The sequence below is a fragment of the Artemia sp. Qi Xiang Cuo genome, chromosome 11 (assembly GCF_049724085.1).
Source record: "Artemia sp. Qi Xiang Cuo chromosome 11, ASM4972408v1, whole genome shotgun sequence".
Taxonomy (NCBI): domain Eukaryota; kingdom Metazoa; phylum Arthropoda; class Branchiopoda; order Anostraca; family Artemiidae; genus Artemia; species Artemia sp. Qi Xiang Cuo.
The window spans coordinates 11,919,005-11,941,244 of NC_142804.1; the positions used below are offsets into that span (position 1 = coordinate 11,919,005).

At 34.6% G+C, this 22,240-nt stretch overlaps 2 protein-coding genes across 3 annotated transcripts in view; one reads left to right on the forward strand and one right to left on the reverse strand.

Annotated features, from left to right (window-relative positions):
- Positions 1-12,434, forward strand: part of Cyt-c1 (Cytochrome c1) — a 36,228-nt gene extending 23,794 nt beyond the window's left edge. Inside the window, exons 5-7 of the mRNA XM_089096287.1 lie at positions 246-374; positions 3,500-3,619; positions 9,095-12,434. Of these exons, the coding sequence (XP_088952413.1) occupies positions 246-374; positions 3,500-3,619; positions 9,095-9,208 (363 nt within the window). The 3' untranslated portion in view covers positions 9,209-12,434. The remainder of the gene's footprint in view (positions 1-245; positions 375-3,499; positions 3,620-9,094) is intronic.
- A 3,839-nt stretch (positions 12,435-16,273) lies between these two features.
- The window catches only part of LOC148946638 (PHAF1 protein CG7083), a 47,937-nt gene continuing 41,970 nt past the window's right edge, over positions 16,274-22,240 (reverse strand). For both annotated transcript variants that reach the window (XM_089096288.1, XM_089096289.1), the window contains exons 9-10: positions 20,877-21,023; positions 16,274-17,392 (exon numbers count right to left, since the gene is read on the reverse strand). In XM_089096288.1, the coding sequence (XP_088952414.1) occupies positions 17,333-17,392; positions 20,877-21,023 (207 nt within the window). In that variant the 3' untranslated portion in view covers positions 16,274-17,332. The remainder of the gene's footprint in view (positions 17,393-20,876; positions 21,024-22,240) is intronic.

Sequence of the window (22,240 nt, forward strand, 5' to 3'; positions counted from 1 at the left end):
GCATTATTTTAGCCATAGTTCGAACAGATACGGACGGATTTCCGCAATGTGTAAACGAACCATCAAAGACCGATTGCAAAATCTGAAGCATTAATAAATTTGTGAAAAATCGTAAAGCTTAATAATTCTTCTCAAAATTATAGATTTTACCATAAATTTTATGTTTATATTGTATATTTTATATGTTATATTATTATATTATACATGTTATTTTGTTATAGATTTATAAATATAAATTTTTCCAGAATTATATATTTGCGTTGTTGACTGGATATTGCGACCCCCCTGCTGGGATCCAGCTTCGAGATGGATTGTACTATAACCCGTATTTTGTTGGTGGCGCCATTGGTATGGCCCAAGCTCTTTACAATGAAGTAAGTATCTTTTAAATTTAGTAGAAGTTAACTGAAACTCAGTTTGTAAACAAAGTATCTCCACGATAGTTAGATCGAAGCTATTAATTATTAATAGCTACTAATAGTTATTAATAGCTATCTAATAATTGTAAAAATTGTTAGATCGAAGCTGGTCGAACAAGTTGAAAATTGGATTAGGGAAGGAAAAGGAGAATTGTAGCATCAGTGAGTGTTTTTATCACAATTCTTTTATAGATAGAATGAAATTTTTCTGGGTCTACTCAAAGCATACTAAGGGGTTTGGCTCCAATGACTTGGCGGATTGCGTTTTACATATTGTGTTATATATAATGTTATACTACATACTATACATATTATACATGTATATATAATACATATTATATCATATGATACATTTTATATCATATAATACATTTTATATATCGAGCCAAGATCCGCTTACCAAGCACTAGTCATATCAAACTTAATATGACTGTAGTAGGGATAACTTCTATGGTAATATCCGTTGTTCGTTCTTTTACTAAACTGCAAATAAGGATGAACATACTCAATAAAAAGTAAATACTTAAATTCCCTTCTATACTTTACATAAAAATGTGTCACAAAAGAACTAGGGATTTCACTTTAAGTTGAATGTACACGTGCAAAAACAAAGTAATACTGCTGCTAACCGTTTCAGTAGCCAGGTTAGTGTCGGTCCTTCAGGGCTGCCATTCATCGAGAGGAGGGGGGGGGACTTGTGACAGGAGACTCAGTTGGTTAAATCCAGCTTCAAAGTTAAGCTCATTACTGCTCAAATGTGTCTGAGGCCGACACAGCGTAAAGCTGTTCAGCCTTCTGAGACGTGTCAGCATTTATCTCAAGAATAAAAAGACTTAAGCTGAATTAGTCCATCCCAAGCCCTGGTGGATGGAGCTTGCATTTCTAAGTGTCACAAACAATTGCACCAAGAACAAATAAAAAATGGATTTGAAATTAAAAAAAAATTCGGCCACAGAGTCAACAAAATAACAAAACAATATGGTAGCGTCACATAAAACTTCGAAATGAAAGTTTGTACAAAACAAATTCAGAAACGTCAAAAATAGAACAAAACATACAGGCCAACACAGTACAAAACTGAGTCAGTTTCTTGGCTGTACGTGTCCCAAGGGTTACCGCTTTTTGAGTGTGGAGCATGAGAATGCCTTGCCACTGGTGGGTCGATCTGCAGTCTTAGTTTACCAGGAGGTTGAAATGACCGCCTTACTTCCATAGTAAGTAAGGTGGGGCCAAATGCTTGTAAGTTCCGAGGGTCTGAGTGATTATAAGGATGGGACGGTCCCTAATTCAACTCACAAAACACCCATCTTACGCAGTTTTGTGACCTGGCGAGTCTTGTTGGTCTAATAAATTTTCGAGAAAGCTTTGAGCAGGGAATAGTTTTTAGACGGTATTGCTTATTCCAAGATTTTTACCCTTAAGTATTTAGCTCAATTATTACGAGTTCAATAAACTTCTCCTTCCGTCGACGAACGTAACCCTCATAGTCGAAGAATGTAACCCTGGTACTCGAGGAACGTAGCCCTGGTAGTCGAGGAATGTAGCCCTCGTAGTCAAGGAAGGTAGCCCTCGTAGTCGAGGAACAAGCTTCCAGTACCAACGGAAATTTGGTCTGTCATATTGGTTAATTCAGTAGATTTTTTTTTTTTTTTTTTTTTTAAGTTATGAAATTGCACTTCTATACATAATTTCTGTAAATTTCAATGATCCAACAAAATTCTGTTCATTTTATAATTGTACTTACAGCTACCGTTTAATACTCTAGCCTAAGATACATGATAAGACACAGAACTTGAGTTTCTCAAATTGAGAAATTGTAAATGCATCTCATTCACTAGTGCAAAATCTTTAATTTTGATTTAACAAAATCTTCTAGTAATGGTGATTTCTACTTCGTAGCTGATGGTGTTTTTTGCGATTTTTTTACAGTTAGGATTTAGATATCCAAATCTTTACTAACTGGAATTCTTATTAGCTGGGTATTTTGTAGACAGTCTCCTTAAACTTTACAAATCCTGTTCATTGTTTTTATTTTCTATTTTTTTTCTCAGCTTTTTTGTTTTTATTTTCTGATCAGCAAATGGGCTGGTTTCAGATACAAGATTAACAACGCTCTATTGTTAGATATTATTAGATATTATTTTTATTTATTTTATTTTATTATTATTAGATATTATTTTATTATTAGATATTAGATATTATTAGACAAATTATTATATATTCTCCTTTCCTTATTGTATGGTGCATGGTACTAACACTGTAAAGGAGAAAGTGTCACTACTTTTGGGAGGGGGAGGGGGTTCAAATATATATTATTTTTATAATATATGGATTCCTAGATTTTATATAACATTGTAACTCAATTCTACTGCATCAAAATTACATATATCCCAAGGTATAATGAGAAATTTATTTCAGTTTATTATTTTTGCAGTTGTAAAATGTATTCTTATGCTTCTTTAAGTTCTTTTTCTCATTTTTTCTCTCCAATCTTTAAAAAGTAATAAATGCATTTTAAGAGTCTTTAATCCCAAACTCCTATGGTTTCCTAAGGGATTTTTAGACAAACCGAATTCCATCCCAACTTGTTTTATGGAACTTCTCAAGGTACTGCCTTAAAAGTACCTTTTGAGTTTTTAATCTTGCTTAAAAAGGAAGTATCTTCCTCAGCCAGTCTCTCTCTCTCTCTCTCTCTCTCTCTCTCTCTCTCTCTCTCTCTCTCTCTCTCTCTCTCTCTCTCTCTCTCTCTCTCTCTCTCTCTCTCTCTCTCTCTCTCTCTCTCTCTCTCTCTCTCTCTCTCTCTCTCTCTCTCTCTCTCTCTCTCTCTCTCTCTCTCTCTCTCTCTCTCTCTCTCTCTCTCTCTCTCTCTCTCTCTCTCTCTCTCTCTCTCTCTCTATCTCTTTTTCTCTGTATCTCTCTCTATCTCTTTATCTCTATCTGTATCTCTATTTCTATATCTCTCTTTCTAAATATATATAACTATATCTCTCTAACAAAATATAAATATATATCTATATATATCTATCTCTTTATCTCGGTTTGTTGAGTAGCCTTAGTGGTAATGTTTCAATTATTCGCAGCTTATTGAGTATTCTGACGGAACCCCAGCAACTGCTAGCCAACTAGCTAAAGATGTGTCTGTCTTTTTGAGGTGGGCTTCTGAGCCAGAACATGACACAAGGAAAAAGATGGCTCTTAAGGTTTGTCTTATTTATTCAAGTGTGTAGTTACTATATAATACTACTATGTATTGCTATAATATACAGTAAAAGTAGTTAAGTAATATGTTATACTAATATAGTAGAGTATTTTAATAATATAGTGTAGTAGCATGTTATTATAGATAGGTGGATAGACATCGTTACAAAAGCCTCTTCGGGCCATGGTAAAAAAAAGAACAAATTAACGCTTGCGGACATAGTAAAAACGTATATACCAATATTTATATTGCTACAATACCTACAGTATAATTACTTATAACTCTAACTTAGGAATGTTATGTAACTAGATTTATGTAATCAATTTTTCACTTTTAATGTGAAAAACAGATGTTAAGACCAAGACCGTATCCATGATTTTGTTCGGTTGGGGGAGGTGGTTGCAAAAAAACCAAAAAAAAAACACTAAATATTTGTTTGTATGAATTTTTTTTACGAGTCGGACAAAAATTCAGGGGGGGGGGGCGGGTCCAAACCCCTTAAACTCTACCCTTGATGTGGCCCTGGTTAAGACCCAAGTGAAAACATAAGAAAGAGGATTGTACAGATAGTATGTGCAGAGAAAACAAATCACAGGCTTCGACAGCTATGTTCGGGTTAGAGCTCTCTCTGTCTTTTCAATTATCCTCCCCCCCTTCCCATATTCTTATTCCGGAACGCATCGTAAATTGATGAAGAAAGATCCTGTTCTTTTCCCATTACTGTCCAGCCATGACAGGCATAGTAGATTTTGTGTACCATCATTTATTGAGTGGTAGAATAAAAGCAGATAGTGGGAAATAATATGTTTCTCTATGTTTTTTCTTAATTCCCGTTGATGTATGATAGTATGAGAGTGTGCAGTATGATAGTATTTCGTCAGTCGGATATAAAAAGGTCGTATCTCCATAATTATAAATTTTCAGAAGAGCAAAGAAAAACCTTACAACTTTTTTATATCCCCATAAAACAAAACGGATTGACTTGTTAAGTTACAAAAAGCGTCCCTCCTTAGCTGTAAACCAATGTGCCTTTCCATCACATAAAAGACTAGAAGTTACGTGAAATGGAGACCTTTGTGATAGAATGTAATAGAAGTAAGACTCTTAGCTGAACATCAGTTCTTGCCAAATTTAAATAAAGTTAACTTTTTTCGTTTTGGCTCAATTAAAGGATTTTTCTTTCTTTGAATGGGTCGTGTAATTCCAAGTTTCTCTTGGTAATTCCATTTTTCTCCGAAATGCTTCTTCCCTAGAGAAGTGGCAATCTTTGAACTGTGTTGCGGACCTTTTTTTTTCGCGGACACAACTTACCCAATGTTGACTCAATATTTGTACTATTATAAAATTCTACTGAATCAAGTTTGGCCTGTCAAATTTTCGCGAGTCTTTAACTTCCCCGTACCTTTTCATTTCTCTTTCAGTATTAATCAAAATAGAAAAATGAGAGAAAATACATTAAATGTTAAACGTACAAAATTGGTTTTAAAAACATATATTCAAAAATTTCCACTTTCATTCGACTTTTGGAACATATATATTTTGAGTTTGGATATACAGAACATAAAAAATAGCAACTTTATGCTAACAACATTCTTGTACAGATTAAAGAAAAAGATTTGATAGATAATGGGTAAAGGTATAAACAATAGGAAAAGGGATTCTCCCCCAAAGTAACTCACTAAGCAGATATTTTATTTGTGGAACCCATGTCAGAAAGTGAAACGTGAAAACATTTAAACAGATCTAAATAGCCCAGCATTCTAAAACATGATTAGTTTTAGAAAACTTTATATTAGAGTTAAAATATTCTTATTTCAAGAATATTTGATTGCTCTAGGGATTTTTGAGAGGACAAAAGTCATTCGACTTTTATTAATAACAGAATCTACGACAATGAGTTCCATGTTTTTTTAAATTTGTGGCCCACATTCTAAAGCCATCCCGCACCTTCAAATAAAGTTGCAGGATGTCCAAAAAGAGGTATCTGAAAAGTCAGCAGTTTTTTAAGTGCTAATAAAAGATCTGCAGTTTCTTTGTCGTGTTCTTTGGGTTCATGTTCTTTGTCGTGGGTTAAAGCGAATTAAAAGTGTTAGTTGAATCCTTTTTATAGAGGATTATGCTGTCTGGATACAGCTGCTACTTTTTATAAGACTTGCATTAAGATACTACACCTAATTGAAATTACTCGACTTGTTGGATATGAATCGAGGGTGGTTTGAAAGTCAAATCCGACTTCACCTCCTGACAGCAAAATCATAGTGTTTTCTATTGGGTAAAAATGAGCTTGACTGTATAATTGCATTTAAAAAAGCCTTCAGTTGATACTTCTAATCGTTTTTGCCTATATAGATAGCGTGACAATATGGCTATCACGAGACGAAGTTAGAATTGACTTTAAGACACTAGGTTCACATCCAATAGGTCGAGTACTTTTAATTCAGACCTACATGACCTGACATCAGTATTTTCTTTAATTTACTTTTAAGTTAATTTTAAGTAAAGTTAATTAATTTTAAGTTTTACAGTCTCGGAGATTGAATCAACATCACATGGTCTTTGCTTCAGTTAGAACGCCCGAAATGTACAATCTCGGTCACTGCATGAATTTGTGAACTCATCTGTTTACCTTGCGATTAGAGGATCTAATTTATGATTTTTATTAGCTGTATTTTACCATACCTGAATCGAAAGTGTGTATCTTGTACTTTTTGCAGAAATTAGAAAGAAACTGAGGAACGATTTGTCTTTAAATATATCGTTGACACACCACCCCCTCTCCCTGGCTTGGTTGTGTTTTTTTCTTACACGAATTTCCCGAGAAAAAAATGACATCAGAATCCTAAGTAGGTCCCTCACCTCCCAATATTGTCGTGAGTCTGCGTAGTACATCTTTATGCTCTGATCTGATTTGGAGACAAATTTACGGTTCTAGTTTAGTCGTTGTACCCCTCAGAAGAGGACACTCTAAAATCCTGGAAAATATAAAAAAAAAGGCTAACATACTTATATTCCTAAAATTGTATAATGATGAAATATATAGACAAAAACATATATTCTCCATGAATTACCGTCGCTTGATGCAGTTGACGTTGATTGTTTGCCGTTCAATTCATTTGAATAAAAGCCACGTATCGAGAATAATTCATTGCGTGTGTACAATTCGGGATGTATGTTTGACCACTGGGGTAGGTGTGAAGTGATGCGCTTTTAGAAATGATATTTTAGAATTTTAAACGTAGTTTTTAAAATTTTATGGTGTTTACTTCTTGAAGGTCCAACCACTTATCTAGTACTAGAATTATTCTGTAGGAGTATTAGGCGAACAAACACTTCAGTGCCGTGAAATACACCCTTTCATATGGTCAGGACGATTGACTCTATCAACATATATTTCGTTGTTATTTAAGATGTTTATTATATTTATTACCCTATGTTATATTGCGAAGCGTCCGATATAAGGGTAAGGAATTTCCGAAAAGTCCTCGGCAATGGAGTGAAGCGTTGAATTCTAGTAAGCTAAACCCGACTGTTTCGTCCAGTTTAATTCCTGGTGATTCATGGCTTAGTCATTACTCGACAATTTTCAGTACAGTAAATTATGCAGTCCATTCCAGGTTTTGTAGATTGCTTGATTCAGTTATTCCGCGTAGACTACGCCAGAAAGATATTATCCCTATTAGTGCTGAGTCTGTTGTGAAAAGCATTAAAAAACTAAAATCTAAGTATGTTGATTTGGATGGAATTTGTGTTGAACATTTAAGAATCGATTCTCCCGAGTTGATTAGCCATCTGCAACTACTTTTTCAGATGTGTGTTAGTAGCTCACTAGTGCCTGATTCTTTCCTGTGTGGTACTGTTACCTCTATTCTGAAGCGAGGGAAGGATCCGGTTAATTGTGGATCCTACCGCCCTATCACTGTAGCGTGTAATTTAAGCAAACTATTTGAATATGTACTGCTCCCATTTATTCAAGATAAGGTGGATTATGACGCTAATCAGTTCGGTTTTAAGTCACGTATAGGATGCCAACATGCTCACCGTATACTTGTAAAGGTGTTACAAGAAGCTCAACGTTGAAAAACGGAAGTTCACTTTTGTGCGTTAGACCTATCTAAAGTTTTTAACACTGTGTGTCACTCTCAGGTATTGTTTTCTCTGGCACGTTTGGATATGAATAATTCAGTTATTTGTGTACTTTGGTTTTGGTACCAGAATTCATTTGTTCAGTTGAGGCAGGGTTCCTGGGCCTTTGGCAAAATCCCAGTTAGATCTGGGGTCCGTCATGGTAGTGTGCTTTCACCTCATATTTTTTAAGCTTGTTTATTGAGTGTTCTTAATATGATACCGCTTTCTTACTCTTCAGGGTTGTCAAACGTCTCCTATATTGCATATGCGGATGATCTTCTGCTTGTTAGCAGGTCAAAGTTTACATTAATGAAGTCTGTGCTACTTGTATCGCGGCTGTATGGGGAAATCGGATTAAGCCTCAACAGTGATAAATGCGAATATTTAGTGTTTAATTCAAAATCTTCAGCAACGCCGCTTGATTGCGGCGTATTTTCTGTAAAAAGTGTTGAATCTTTCCGATGGCTTGGGATCAATATTTGCAAATCGCTTACTTTATTTCGTTTCCGGGCATTGAGTGATATTAGAGATAAACTGAAACTGGGGTATGCCAAAATTGTCCCCAACAGGGGAAGGTTTAACAAAAAAGCATCGCCTCAATTTTTCTAGAAATTTTATGACCACGCAGTTTTGTTCCCAGCTTGCATTTACATCCTTTTTCGCCCAGAGGATATTAGCAATATTAGAATTATGTATTTTAGATATTGCAAGTTTTTATTGTATCTACCTCGCAGATACAGTAATAGAATGATGATGCGGATTTTTGGCGCTCCGGATATTGTAAATTGTTTTGTCAGACAAAGTAGCCGTCTTAAATATAAAATTTTTTCTAATTTGGTTTTTAACCTCCTAATTTTCCTGTTTGCCACCGGAAATTTTTTTTTATTGTTATTTTTTTTTTTTTTTTTAATTTTTTATTTTTTTTTTTTTTTTTTTTTTTTTTTTTCTCTTTTCTTGTGTTACTCCACTTCATTTTCTGTATAGTGGGTCAAAAATAGATTATTATTATTATTATATTATGTATATCGTATTTATTATTTGTTATTACGACATTTATCGTCATTATCGATGTTACTTTAAGGTTATGTAGATGTAGAATTTTTTAAAGTAGTTTTTATATTTTTTAAGTGTTTCCTTCTGGAAAGGCCAACCACATACCAGATTGAATCTATACGAGGTAAGAGGAACCTATTTGATTGGGCCAACGAACACTTTAGTGCCATGAGATAAACCCTTCCATGTGGGCACGATGATGTATATTACCGACATATATCGATATTTCTTCGTTATTTAAGATGATTATTATATACGAAATTTATCTATTTTATTCGATGTTTCTTTGTTATTTTAGGTTATTATGATGTTCTCAATGGTTGCTTCTGTAATCTACTACTTGAAGAGACACAAGTTTGCATTGGTTAAGTCCCGTAAATTTCAGTTTAAGCCAAAGGAGAGCTCCCAGTGATCAATCACTCTTCTAGGTTTCAAAGCTCGTTAATAGATAACCATCGCCATCTTTTTACAAGAAGTAGTGTTGTCGTTTAGATGGTGTTTATTGCTGTATAAATCAGTTGTCATTAACTGTTAGGAGTTACTTCCAATAACCGGTTTATTAAATTGGTTCCACTATATTGTATGATGCTTTTTCTAAGAATTTGAGTTTAGTTTTTTTAAAATAGTTAGATCTGAGGCTGAATCGCCGTAAAAGGCCTATTTATTTTGTGTATTTTTGGTCAAAACTGCTATTTTTTAGTTTGTTACTTTCAGCAGTGGCAGTTCTGGCCTCTCTTTCGCCCGGGGACGACTACTTTATTGCCCTCTACTTTATTTTGATAAAATAAAGTTTAAAAAATTACAAAAAGATTATAACTGCTTGGTTGTTTATTTGAATTGTGCGCCCCTAAAATTTCTCCGCCTGGGGCAAGTGCGCCCTCTGCCCCCTCCCCTAAAACCTCCTCTGACTTTCAGCCTGAGTCGGTCCTTTCGCCACCACTAATTGTTTGATGAAACTGGCTGGCTCTTGTCAGGAAATAACGACATTAATGACACTTCTCTAACTTGCAAAACCTGGTTAGTGACAAACGGTGTGTTACTAATCAATTAAAAAATTAATCAAAAGTAAAATGAAATTACTTAAGCATGGTAAAACATCCGAACTAACTCGCTACCTGAGCATATACAATAATAACTGACAATTCTAAGAGTTCGGGTTTGGACTAAAGAGGATAATTAGGTCTTAGGCTGGAAGTAGTGTTGTAATTTACCATTAATTATCTGAGTTTAGAACAGTTCACCGGGTTCTAAGATTAATTGCAGAACATTCCATGTTTTCACTTGGAAAGTTAAGGTTAAAATTGGGTGGGTCGGACAGAAGACGGATACTTGTTTTATGTATGTCATAAAGGTATAAAATGTAATAAAGGGCTAGCACCCGTCGTTTAACATTAAAAACCTTTGTAGAGGAGAAACCGCTGCAGCTGGCCTTTTAGGAAAGTTCACAAAGCTAGTTTTAGCTTAACATGGACTCCAATGGCCAACTTTGTTTATTTGTAATAAGTAAGCTTAGTACATAATTGACGATGTTGATTTACAAATTGAAGCATTGTACTGAATTGAAGCAAATGCACTTGCGGAATCTGGTTCTAGGCCATCAAAATCGGAAAAAAATTAAAATTGGACTATGTGGGCTTTGATATATTTAGCTCTTGACACCTCAAAGATATTTCTTTCTTGTTAAACCTGTAAAATGAGAGACTAAGCTTTCTATCGGAATTTTCATACCTTGCAACGCTATGTAGTTTTTTAAGAATTCGGGTTTGGATCCCAAGGGGAAGTTTCTCCTGCTGAGAATTCCCCCCGAGAATTTCTCTCGAGGAAGATCAACCCCCCACGGAAAAATCCCCCAGGTAATTTCCTCCCCGCAGAAAATTCCCCACAAAACATCTCCATATGTGAAATTGAGTCGCTAAAGAGAAAGTAAGACAAATAAAATGAATTCGTGTATGAATTCTGACAGATTCCCTCAGAAAACTTAACTCTCGATGGACCCCCCCCCCCTCGAAAAATGTCTGTATTTTCCGAATAACAGATACTGTATGTAAACAATGGTCAAGTTTCATAACTTTCAGTCTTTTCCCCGGGGGCTGTGGGGAGTTATTTCATCCCCAGAGCAACTATACTGATCAAAATAGCTATCGCAAAATTTCGATCGGATGTCTTTGGGGAAAAGGGGGCGCGGGATGGGAGCTAATTGCCCTCCATTATTTTAGGTGAATTAAAAATGATACTAAAACTTTTAATTTCCATCTGAATGAGCCCTCTCTCCTCTCCCGACCTTCTAGGATCATTAGTTCGATACGATCGCCTCTGAAAAAAAAAACAAAAAAAAACATGCAGAACGAACTCTATCGTTCTAAATTATACATTTTTTAAGATAGGAGTTTCAAACCTCTACAGTAGGGTTATCTGACGTAGTGAATCTGATGGTGTGATTTTGTCAAGGTTGCTTGTCGTTTTGGGAGTGCCCCTTTTCGAAAATCAGGCAAATTTTCTCAGGCTCGTAGCTATTGATGAGTGACATTAAACTTAATGAATTAAATATATTTGGAATCAGCACAAAAGGCCAATTGCTTTAACGTGTTAATTGTTATTAAAATACCTATTTTAAGAGTTTCGGTTACTATTAGGTCGAATCGCTCCCTACTAAAAGTTCGTTACCATGAACTGTTTCATCACAATATAGATCAATGTAGGTCAAAATCATTAAGCCTAATAGAAGAAACTTTCAAAAATATTGAGTTTCCTGAAGGAATGAAGTACCCTCAGCTCCTTCAAGTACCCGAGCACTTTTGCAAACGTCTCAGAGGAAACCTCGGGCTACTACCTGATATTATTTCAAAATATCAAATCAGTGAAAGAATAACTTGTAGTTAGTTGGTCAATACACAGAAGCATACTGATTTCAAACTATGTTAGGTTATCGATACTACGAAAATAAACCAATTTGATCTGCTTCAATTCTGAACCCTCTAGATAACAGGTTATTTTTAGATAATTTCTTAGGCATGGCGATTTTTGGAACACCGCACATATTGTTTTATTGAATGTGTTTGGTTAATTACTCGTATTTGATTAGGAAATATTAATTGAATCAAACTTAAGGACACCAAGTCCTGGAATAATGAATTTTTTCTAGATCAAACACACTGCAAAAAAGGTTTTGAGTATGACATACTGTATATGGTTATCGGCCTGCTTTGTTGATTGGTGACGTAAGTGAAACCACTAGATGTTCCTTTTTAATATACCTTCTTTCGAAATACAATATTGCCATCATTTTATATTCCCATCTTAGTAACTGAAAAATGCTAAAATGTGTTATTTATTCTGCCGAGAATATTTTTCGTAGAGAATATGCATCTCTATTTTCGTGAATGAATGACGCTTATATAAAATCACAAGTTATACCATAGTCACCCCTATTGATAGAAAAACCAAAAATTTACAAATGGCAAGTGATTTACTTGGTTTTAGCGTATAACTTGTATAGCAAAAGTAAAAAGTTGAAATCTCAAGAAATTGGCTGAAACACATACTAGGACTTAGTATTTTTAATATTTTAGGGAAGCAATTAAAACTAAAAAAAAAAAAAAAAAAAAAAAAAAAAAAAAAAAAAAAAAATACACATAAAAGACATCGCTAAAAACAGAGGCACTAAGAATAATTTTACAACCATACTCAAGGCAAAACACAGATGTTCAACCCCCATTCCTTTTCTTTTAAAGAAAATATAAGCCAGTCATCTTAATGCAAATCAATTCAGTAGACAGGCTGTATTAACTGGTTCTAGGTGTTTACCCACCGGAAAACGCCCCCCCCCCCGTGGAAAATTAGGCTTTCCAAATTTGAGAATTTTATTTGAGTTTTGTTTTTTTATTTCCGTAGGGGGGAGGAATTTTGGTTCTTGTGTATTATGCACCACTCACTCAAGTTTACGCTGTGAAACTCAAGAACAAACCGGTTTCTTCGTTAGTGTTTTTTAGCTTAGCGCGAGACAAGACAAGTGACAGAATATATGGGAAATATATAATCTGGGCTATATATGTGCACATAAGTGGGAGGGGGGAAGTATTTGGACAGCTTGAAGTCAGAAAACAATTCTTTATAGGTATATGGCCACAAAAAAATTACAAAACAATATCGAGGTATCTGAAAATTTTATTAACTAAAAAAAAAAAATCCCAGTATAAAGTAAATATAATGTTTAATTTAAGGGTTTTTTTCCAAGTGTTAAGTGTTTTTTTTTTTTCAATTACTGTTTTTCCGAGTGTTAATTACTATTATTAGGTCAATGTAGTGTTTCATTTAAGTGTTTTATGATGATCAATGATCAAAGTTTATGTTATTTTTGCCTTTCATTTATGTTATTTTACTGTGTTCATGGCCGTATATTTGGCTTTAAAATACACTTATCTATCTGTTTAGTATGCAGAATAATTGTATCAAACAAATTTTGCATGCAGACTCGCTATACTTTACCCCCCCCCCCCCCCCAGTGTGTAAATCTATAGCCCAAATTTATTTCTAAAGTAACGAAGAAATTTAAAAAAAAAAAACGGTGTTCTCGAATTTTACACAGCGTAAACTTGAGTGAGTGGCGCTTAATACACAAGTACCAAAATTCCTTCCCCCTAAGGAAATTAAAAAAATAAAACTCAAACTTCGAAAACCTTATTTTCCACGGGGTGGGGAATATTTTCCGTAGTCGTAAGCGCCGGCCACCGTATTAACCACCATGGAAAGAATTGAGGCCCGAAATTTTTTTAATGGTCTTTCATTTGTGGCTTGTTTTTCTTCGGTCATTTTATTCCTTATGTTCAGGTTACTTCAAAAGGTTAGCTTTTTTGCACTGAGGACATCTTAGCTGAAGTCTTTGCCAAAATATCTGCTTCATGTTTTCCTTTATTCACTAGCTAAAAATCACTAACTTAGCTTTTTCGCAAGCTGACCAATGGTCTGAGTAGCGAAGGTACCAATTTCCTGCTTCTCTGTCTTCGGCCGGGAGTACAATGCTTGGTTGGGGGCAAATCATCAGACGCTTCCCGTGTTTTTTCCCCCATATTTCTCCAGGTACCCATTTGGAGCTGGGTCGACTCTTGGCGGAGCTTACAGTTACACCGTTGACCCCCGTTCCAAACCAAATAACCGGGACTCGAACCCTCGTCGTCAAAGGCAAAGGATTTCAAGCCCAGCACGCTAACCACTTGGTTAGGACGACTAAAAAAATCATCATCATTTAATTTTATCTTTTTCTTAATTATTTTTCTTCATCCTTTTTGCCATACGTCATGTATAGCCAATGTGGTCTTAGAACGTATTTCGACATCAATTCCAGGAAACTAACCCCATTCAACTGAACATCGCAAAAATCAACAATCTAACTCCACTCGCATTATTTCATTCAAGTCGGGAGTTTAATCAGTTCATGTTTGATGATAAAATATCAATTAAACGAAAATACGCTAAAAAACATTCCGTGTCCATTCTGCTTGGAACTAATATCCCAAAATTCCTTAAATTAGCATAAAATAAGAAACATTAATTTAATAATCCATTCACGGATAAAGATTATTCTTGAGTTAATTAGTGTTTGCCTAAATGGAAGCTGAGAATTCTCCAGAAACGGCAGAGTTGAGCTATTTGAGGTAGAGTTGCATCAGGGTTGAATTAAATAAAGGTCGAGTTAAATATGGGTTGAGAAGAAAAGGGGTTGAACTTCAACGGAACTGAACTCCACGTAAACAGCACATGTGGCGCAGCAGACACCAAAACGAGACACAGTTCTTGCCACCGATAAAGATATCGCTGGCAAGTGGCTTACAATTTTGTCCTTTACACAATACACCCTAGCAGGTATATACCCCAGCAGGAAAAATTACATGGAATGAACATGACGTCCAAGGACTGTTTCCTCATCTTCAAATTAAAAAATAAATAAAATAAAAAGATTAGAATGGTGTTGTTAGGAAACAATTAAAATCCCTGAATAGAAATAAGGAAGGGGGGCCATCTTGCAGGAAGAAGTCCCAAGAATCTTTTTGGGAGTAATGTAAAAAAAAAGTTTCCAGAATGTGCAAAACAGAATTTTTAATAATCGCAAAAAAAGTCAAAATGTTTTCTTAACAAAAATGATACAATCGGCGCTTACACTGAAACCGTAAGTCTCAAAAATGTACTTTGAATTGTTTCGCAGATTTTTTTTTTTTTGTATACATGTTTATAATTATGTCCATTTTTTGAAAATCATCTTTCTCATTGGTCCATAGCAATGACGAGCACAGGTAGACGTAGTACTTTCTTTCACCGTTTTAAGTGCGTACATAATGCAAATGGTACGCCGGCTTTTCACAGAAAAAGTGTGTATTCTTGGCAAACTATTTTAAATCTTTAGAACATGGATACTTAATGGAGACTGTCTACTTAACCAAGCCGTAAGGAAGCAAATTAAGTGAGCTAGTAAGTAACTCCACAAATCTTTTATTCAAAATATTGTAACATACTGAAAAAGCCTAACAGGCTCAAAATGAGCGTTAACCTATAAAGAAATCCTAATTAGAAAGCGGGCGTAAGATACGCCACAACTGAACTAAGGCCATTTTTAGTTTGAAAAATGCTACGTCTGTCTAGCCCCTTGGCTTGGGCCATGCCTTGCCTAGGTATTTCTAAAATCTTGATACCCCCCTTGTGATATTTCAATTTTGTCAGTCAAAATTTTATGACTATTCAGCTTAAACAAGCTTCAAACTTGGTATCTTTTTTGGACTGTCTTCTGGGCATATTTTATAGTAATGAAAACATTGTCTAAATACTACACCTTTTATACAATGTATAACATCATTGCAATAGTATCAAGTATCTTTTTCGCTCTTTAAATGCATTTGAACGTGACGTCATTTACAAAAAATGACATCATTTACAAAAAATAGTCAGCCAAAGGGTGCACGTTCTGCGATGATCCACCAAAATATTACCATGCCCCACTAGGGGAGCCCGCGCCCCACGTTGGGAGCCACGGGTCTAGTCCTTAAATGTTACGTTCTACTCCGTGATTAAAAAGCATAAAATGATGATGCACTTGCCAATTATTTATCATTCAAATAAGCTATGTCGATTTTAGAATTTTTTTTTTTCCGTCTTTCTTGTGAAGAAAGTAATGATGTTAGGCAAATACGAAAATCCAGTGAAACCTTAACAAAAGGTAAATGGTTATATCATTTTATGAAGTTACTTTGATTTGTAGAAACTTTGCTAAATATACACATTCTAATCAGCACAAATTTTAATCCTTCAATGCTAAATTTTAATTAGACATGTAAATTCTTGTCCCAATCCCATATATTTTCATGAATTGGCCCATCTGTAGGAAATTCTGTGAGAATCAGAAGCGGTGGAGTAGGAACCTCCGACTTTGTTATTATGAAACTACTCACTCCTAAAAATCGATAAGAGCCCTAAATGCAATAAGCAACAGTACGCTGACAAGATATTTTTATTTCGTTTTCTCGATTATAAAATTTTTTGGTTCCCACGAGAAAAAAAAAACGTGGAATTGAAAGACACGGGGCGTGTAAAAAAGGGTCTTTAAATGATGTCGTTACGTAGCCAGAATGTCGCAAGGATACATTTCTGACAACAACATCAAAAAAAGAAAATAAAAATAAGATACGCCGTTTTTCTTTATTCCTAAACAATTTCTACCCAACACTATGCTACATTAAGCGACGAATCAAATACATCCGAGAATAAAGTTCAGTTCTGAAAGAAGATGGTAACTTTGACCAAGCGATATCGGTATCTGAAGTCTGGCCGGTAACAAAGAGAATGGGAGACTTTTGAAAGTGAAATTCACGAAGTCTTCACAAGTTCTTTTTACCAGGATAGATAACACACTTCAATTTGTTTTAAACGTAACTTTGCTAGCCAGAGACAAATTTTGAATTCTGATACGGAACAGAAACAAGTTAAATATTCGCCAACGTGAAAACATTTTTCATCAGGCGACGTGGGATCCGAGTGCCAAAGAGAAATTCAACTTCTGTCAGGACCAAGCTTAAAAAATACTATTCCGAAACGCAAAAAGAAATTTGTAGACCGCGATTAAATATAAGTCAAAAATAAGATTTAAAGTTAAAATAGTTAAACGATTGGCTATATAGAATCCGAATAAACTAGAATCGCAAGAAAAAAAAGGCTACTCCTATTTACAAATTCTACCTAAGAACGAAAGCATTTATAACACTGGTTGACGGTATTAATACACATTTCGAATAACAAAAGTAGCTAGATTTTTTTTTTATGTATGAATTAAATTACTAAAATAATTCAAAAATTAATTCATGCGCATCTTAGAATTACCACTCCTCCAAAAAAGCGCCGTCAGTAGTCAAAAGCGAATATTCAATTGCCAATTATCTAGCTATTTTTGTGTCTCAGGTCAGATTCTAAAATTCTTGATTATAGAAATAAATGGACACCATTCCATGGACATGTAGTTTTGCACAACAAACGCTCCCTTAAAATCCATAACTTGTCATAGAGTTTCGTCATTGGCATAGAACGTAACAGATCCTAGATGACCATTTGACGTCACCTAAAAAGAAAAAATTCAGAGATGAGGTGGTTAAATCAGGCCACTCGTGGACTAAAAGGGGACGGGGGGGGGGCTAGAAGGCGGACAATCTTGCCATTTTTAATTTATTTTCCAAAATGAATATGCTAAAAAAAGGGGGGAAGATAGAATTTCGTCATAGGCATAGAACGTAACAGATCCTAGATGACCATTTGACGTCACCTAAAAAGAAAAAATTCAGAGATGAGGTGGTTAAATCAGGCCACTCGTGGACTAAAAGGGGACGGGGGGGGGGGGCTAGAAGGCGGACAATCTTGCCATTTTTAATTTATTTTCCAAAATGAATATGCGAAAAAAAAGGGGGGGAAGATAGAATTTCGTCATAGGCATAGAACGTAACAGATCCTCGATGATCATTTGACGTCACCTAAAAAGAAAAATTCAGAGCCGATTAATTAAATCAGACCACTCGTGGACCAAGTACCATACGAAGTATTTCTAAAATCTGGGGGGGGGGGGCAAGTAAATCTAGATGGGGCAATAGGTCCTTAGTAGCAGTATTTGATATTGTTTCACAAGTGAATTTCATTTTTTCTTTTTCTTCTACACTACGTCCTTTATACCTTTTTTTCCTTGATGGTTAATAATAAGAAGAATAATTTTTCATACTGTTTTTGGAATTTGCGGCTTCGAAAGAGCAAATGTTCAGATGCCAAATCAGTTAGTTTCAATGTCAGGAGTTTTCAAGATTTTAGGGTCAAAGCACGTCTAGGAAGGACATCAATGGAAAATTTCACCATTGGGAGGGGGTAATTTTCAATGAATAGGTGTGACAGTAATAAATTAAAGAACTTTAGACGCGTTTAATACGTGGTGGCACCTTCAAAAAAACGAAAACGACTTGCTTTTTACGGACACGAAGACAAAAAAGAGGTGCGGCGAATCCACAGGGACCTAGGTCCCAACGGGAAGTTTCTGTTGTTTACCTTTTTGCTAAGGGAAAGGCTGCATTACTCCAAAAGCCCCTCCCTAGATGTACCTATGGATTTTAGGGTTAACTGAGAAGTGATTTCTCAAAATTACAAGAAATTTAGACAATTCAATATTTATAAAACTTTTTCAATTCAATATGACTTGGGAAACACTAAAATACACTTAAAAACAGTACCCCCATTCCAACACATAACTCACCCCTCTATATTAAGGAAAAGTAAAAGTGCGTATGTTGAGTTTATTTTTCCATAGTTAGTCAGCGGGGTCGAACTTACTACTGTCTTTCGGGCAAGGTACTTTCACTGAACCCACCTTTCCCAAGATTGGTAATTCGGTAAGTGAGCAAGGTAAAAATTAAGCATGGTAATCACTAAAGGCAAATATTTTGATGACCATTAGGACATATAGGTGGCCATTAATTGTATATATATATATATATATATATATAAAAAAAAAAAAAAAAAAAAAAAAAAAAAAAAAAGACCCTCTCCCCCTCATAGGCTGGTTAAGACACAATCAAAATATTTCACAATTAAAATAAAAATTATTGTTTACAAATTTTGTTCGATTCCCACACTCGCGAACCAGTTTCAATTAATCCCAAATAATCACTATAATAACTAAAATAATCAATAAAAAAAATACATAACAAAATAATCTACAATAATTAATTAAAGCAATTTATAAATTAACATTTATAAAAAATCATGGTAGTTTAATATGGTTTAATTGTGCTAAGTAAGAACCTGAATGAAAACGGGAATTGAATGAAATAAGTAAACAGGAAACTTATTAAATTAGTAACTTATCAAATAATTTTTTTAAATCCTATAATATATAAAAAATATTTTAATCTCAACTGACTTTTTTTTTGAAAAAAAAAAAAAAAATAAGTATAGAAGGCGATCAATCCTTCCTAGCAAAGTCAAATTACACCAGTTATCCCCCTAAAAAAAAATTAGTGATAAAGAGTCGAAACTAAGGAGAACCTAGATATCATGGCTGTAGCGTTCTTCCAATTCTTAGTTACATTCAGCTGACTTTTCTTTCTTTCCTGATTTTACCCTATAGGAAAATCCAGCCAAAAGATTTTGAAACTAAAAACAGCAAACTTTTTTTGGAGACTGTGCAGAAAAATTTCCTTAACCTTATAACTTATATAGCGTATTTTTAAATTTACCTTTACTTTAGATGATTTGTTTGCGCTTCTTAAATACCACGTAAAGGATTCGCAAGCTGTAGCCCAGTTCGACCCAAATTTTTTCGATCAGTTTAAATCACAGTGTACTGCGAACAGTCTTCAAATTAATGAGAATAAATCAAAGGTTTTGAGGTTCAACCCACTTAAACACGATTTTACCTACCCCGCGACTTTGTTCCCTTCCGCTTCGTGTGCGACTATCTTGGGCGTCACCTTTAGTGTGGACTGTTCGTTCTCTATTCATGTACAAGAGCTGGTTAAAAAGGGACATTATGCTATGCGGACACTGGTGGCGATGCGCCACCTAGGTTTTCCAGTGTATCAGCTGAAAACAGCGTACCTCACTTTTATTCGACCCATCCTTGAATATACGTGTCCCGTTTGGGGCCAACAAGTTCATCACATAGATTACTTAAGTGATGATTTGGAGGGGATCCAGAAACGAGCTGTAAAGATCATTCTTTGCGACAAATATGTAGATTACAGCTCCGCTCTGTAGTCACTTGAAATACCAAGCCTTCATGATTGCCGTTTCCAGCTGATGATTCAATTTGGTCAGTTTTCATTGTCGGGTACACCTCTGATGAAAATTTTACCATCTAAAATGAATCTCCTCACAAATACCAGAAGGAAAAGAAAACTTATGTGCGTCTTGTGCCATACAAACAGACTTAGTAACTCCTTTTTTCCTTTGTTTAAAAGTTCTTTTAATAAAATGTAGAGAAGTGTTTTCATGTAAAAAAGTTTTCATGTAAAAAACAGCGCCTTTTAGTGCATTTTTTTAATGTTTCTATGACAGCTGTTTTCATTAAAATGATTCTGATTCTGATTCTGATAAATCTGGTACTTTAACTTAATTTTAAGAAAGACTTAGATATAGACAAAACATATGAGTGGCTAACTACGTATGTCTGAAACATACTTAATATGTACTAAGTATGTCTGAAACATGCCTTTTTCGAGGGAGGCCAAGTATGGATAACTTATATGAGTGGAAACTGGCGCTAACATCGAAAAAAAGTCACCGTGCCATCTAGCGTTTGGTGTTTCTTGGCATTTTTTCAAACTTCATAATTTCGGTTTTCCAGAAACTAAAATTAGACACTTATGACTACACTAATTTCGCCTTAGTGTTACCCTAAAGAAAACGCCAAATTCTAGATGGCGTTGGTCATTGTTTCTTCGACACTAGTGCCTGTTTCCACTATTATAACTTACCCATTCGATTTGGGTGAATGGGACAGTTGGCGTAAGAATGTATCGTCACCCCCCCCCCTCAAAAAAAAAAATCTAATATGAGAGAAGGCCTACCTCAAAAATTATGTCCTGGTATCCAAAGCAGTAAGTTGAACCAAAGGGATTAGTTGCATTTGGTGTAGAAACACGATTTAAAATTATTGGTTTATCCGACGGTTTCAGCTTATCTGCTATTTCATTCCATTTCGTCAACGCTGTGATCTGAATTTAAGATACAGAATATGAGAACTATAATATTTTGAGCTCAAAATAAATAATTTTACATCAGTTGGTAACAACTAATTTGCCTTTTCGTATGGACTTATAAAATTGATTTTGTTCCTAAGGAGGATCACTTAAAAAAGAAAATAAATGATAAAAAATTATAGGAAACGTGACACAAATATGGATATTTTGGCGGGAGGGGGGGGGCTATTTTTCATTTTTTTTTCAATCAATAAGTGAACCTGTCAACCATTTTTTTTACTCAGTGGAGGACTTTTGGATGGTATCTCTCAGATCCCCCTTTTTTATTTTAATTGATCATATCTTCTTATTCTTCTTTAATTCCAATAAACTCTTTTATGCATAGAAAATGATTTTGGCAACTGGCCAATGTTTGCTGATACACCTGATAACATTTTACAATAACCTCCAATTATTTAAAAAAAAACATCACACCAAAATATCGTTTCATGCGTCCATGATTATAACCAGGTGAATTTCAGACAAATTCGACGGCTAAATTACGGTTTAAACACCTGCTTGGCAACACTGGACCAAAATGAGCCATAGATGGGGGAAAGGAAATTCTGAAAATAAGTATACGATTCTATGTGACTGTCAAACATACAGATTTCGTACTCTTGGTCCGTCTGTTAATATTATTTATTATGTCATGAAAGCTGTTAATTCGGTTCAGAATAGATATTTCCATAGATTTTTATTCTGGCCGTCGTTCAAAAAGAATCATAACTATTTTGAAAATTAAATATAAATTTATTAAAATTTAGTCACATTGTTTTGAAAAAATACTAGCCAATACTGAATTTTAATTTGACTGAAGGTTATTAAAACAAATTTAGTCATTTTTTGAAAGAATGTCATATTTTGACTTGGTTGAAGACTATTGAAACAAATTTAGTTCTTGAAATTTAGTTTTGAAAAAGCTTAGTCATTTTTTTGACAAAATGTCATATTTTGACTTGATTGAAGAAAATTGAACAAATTTAGTCATTTTTTGAAAAAAAGCAAACTGATACTGAATTTTAATTTGACTGAAGATTGTTGAAACAAGTTTAGTCACTTTTTGAAAAAAAAAAAACTGATACTGGATTTTGAATTGATTAAAGGCTATTGAAACACATTGTTAGATATTATTGAACTACAGGTAATTTAGCATTCTTTCTAAACTTTAGAGCAGAACAAATAATGATTCT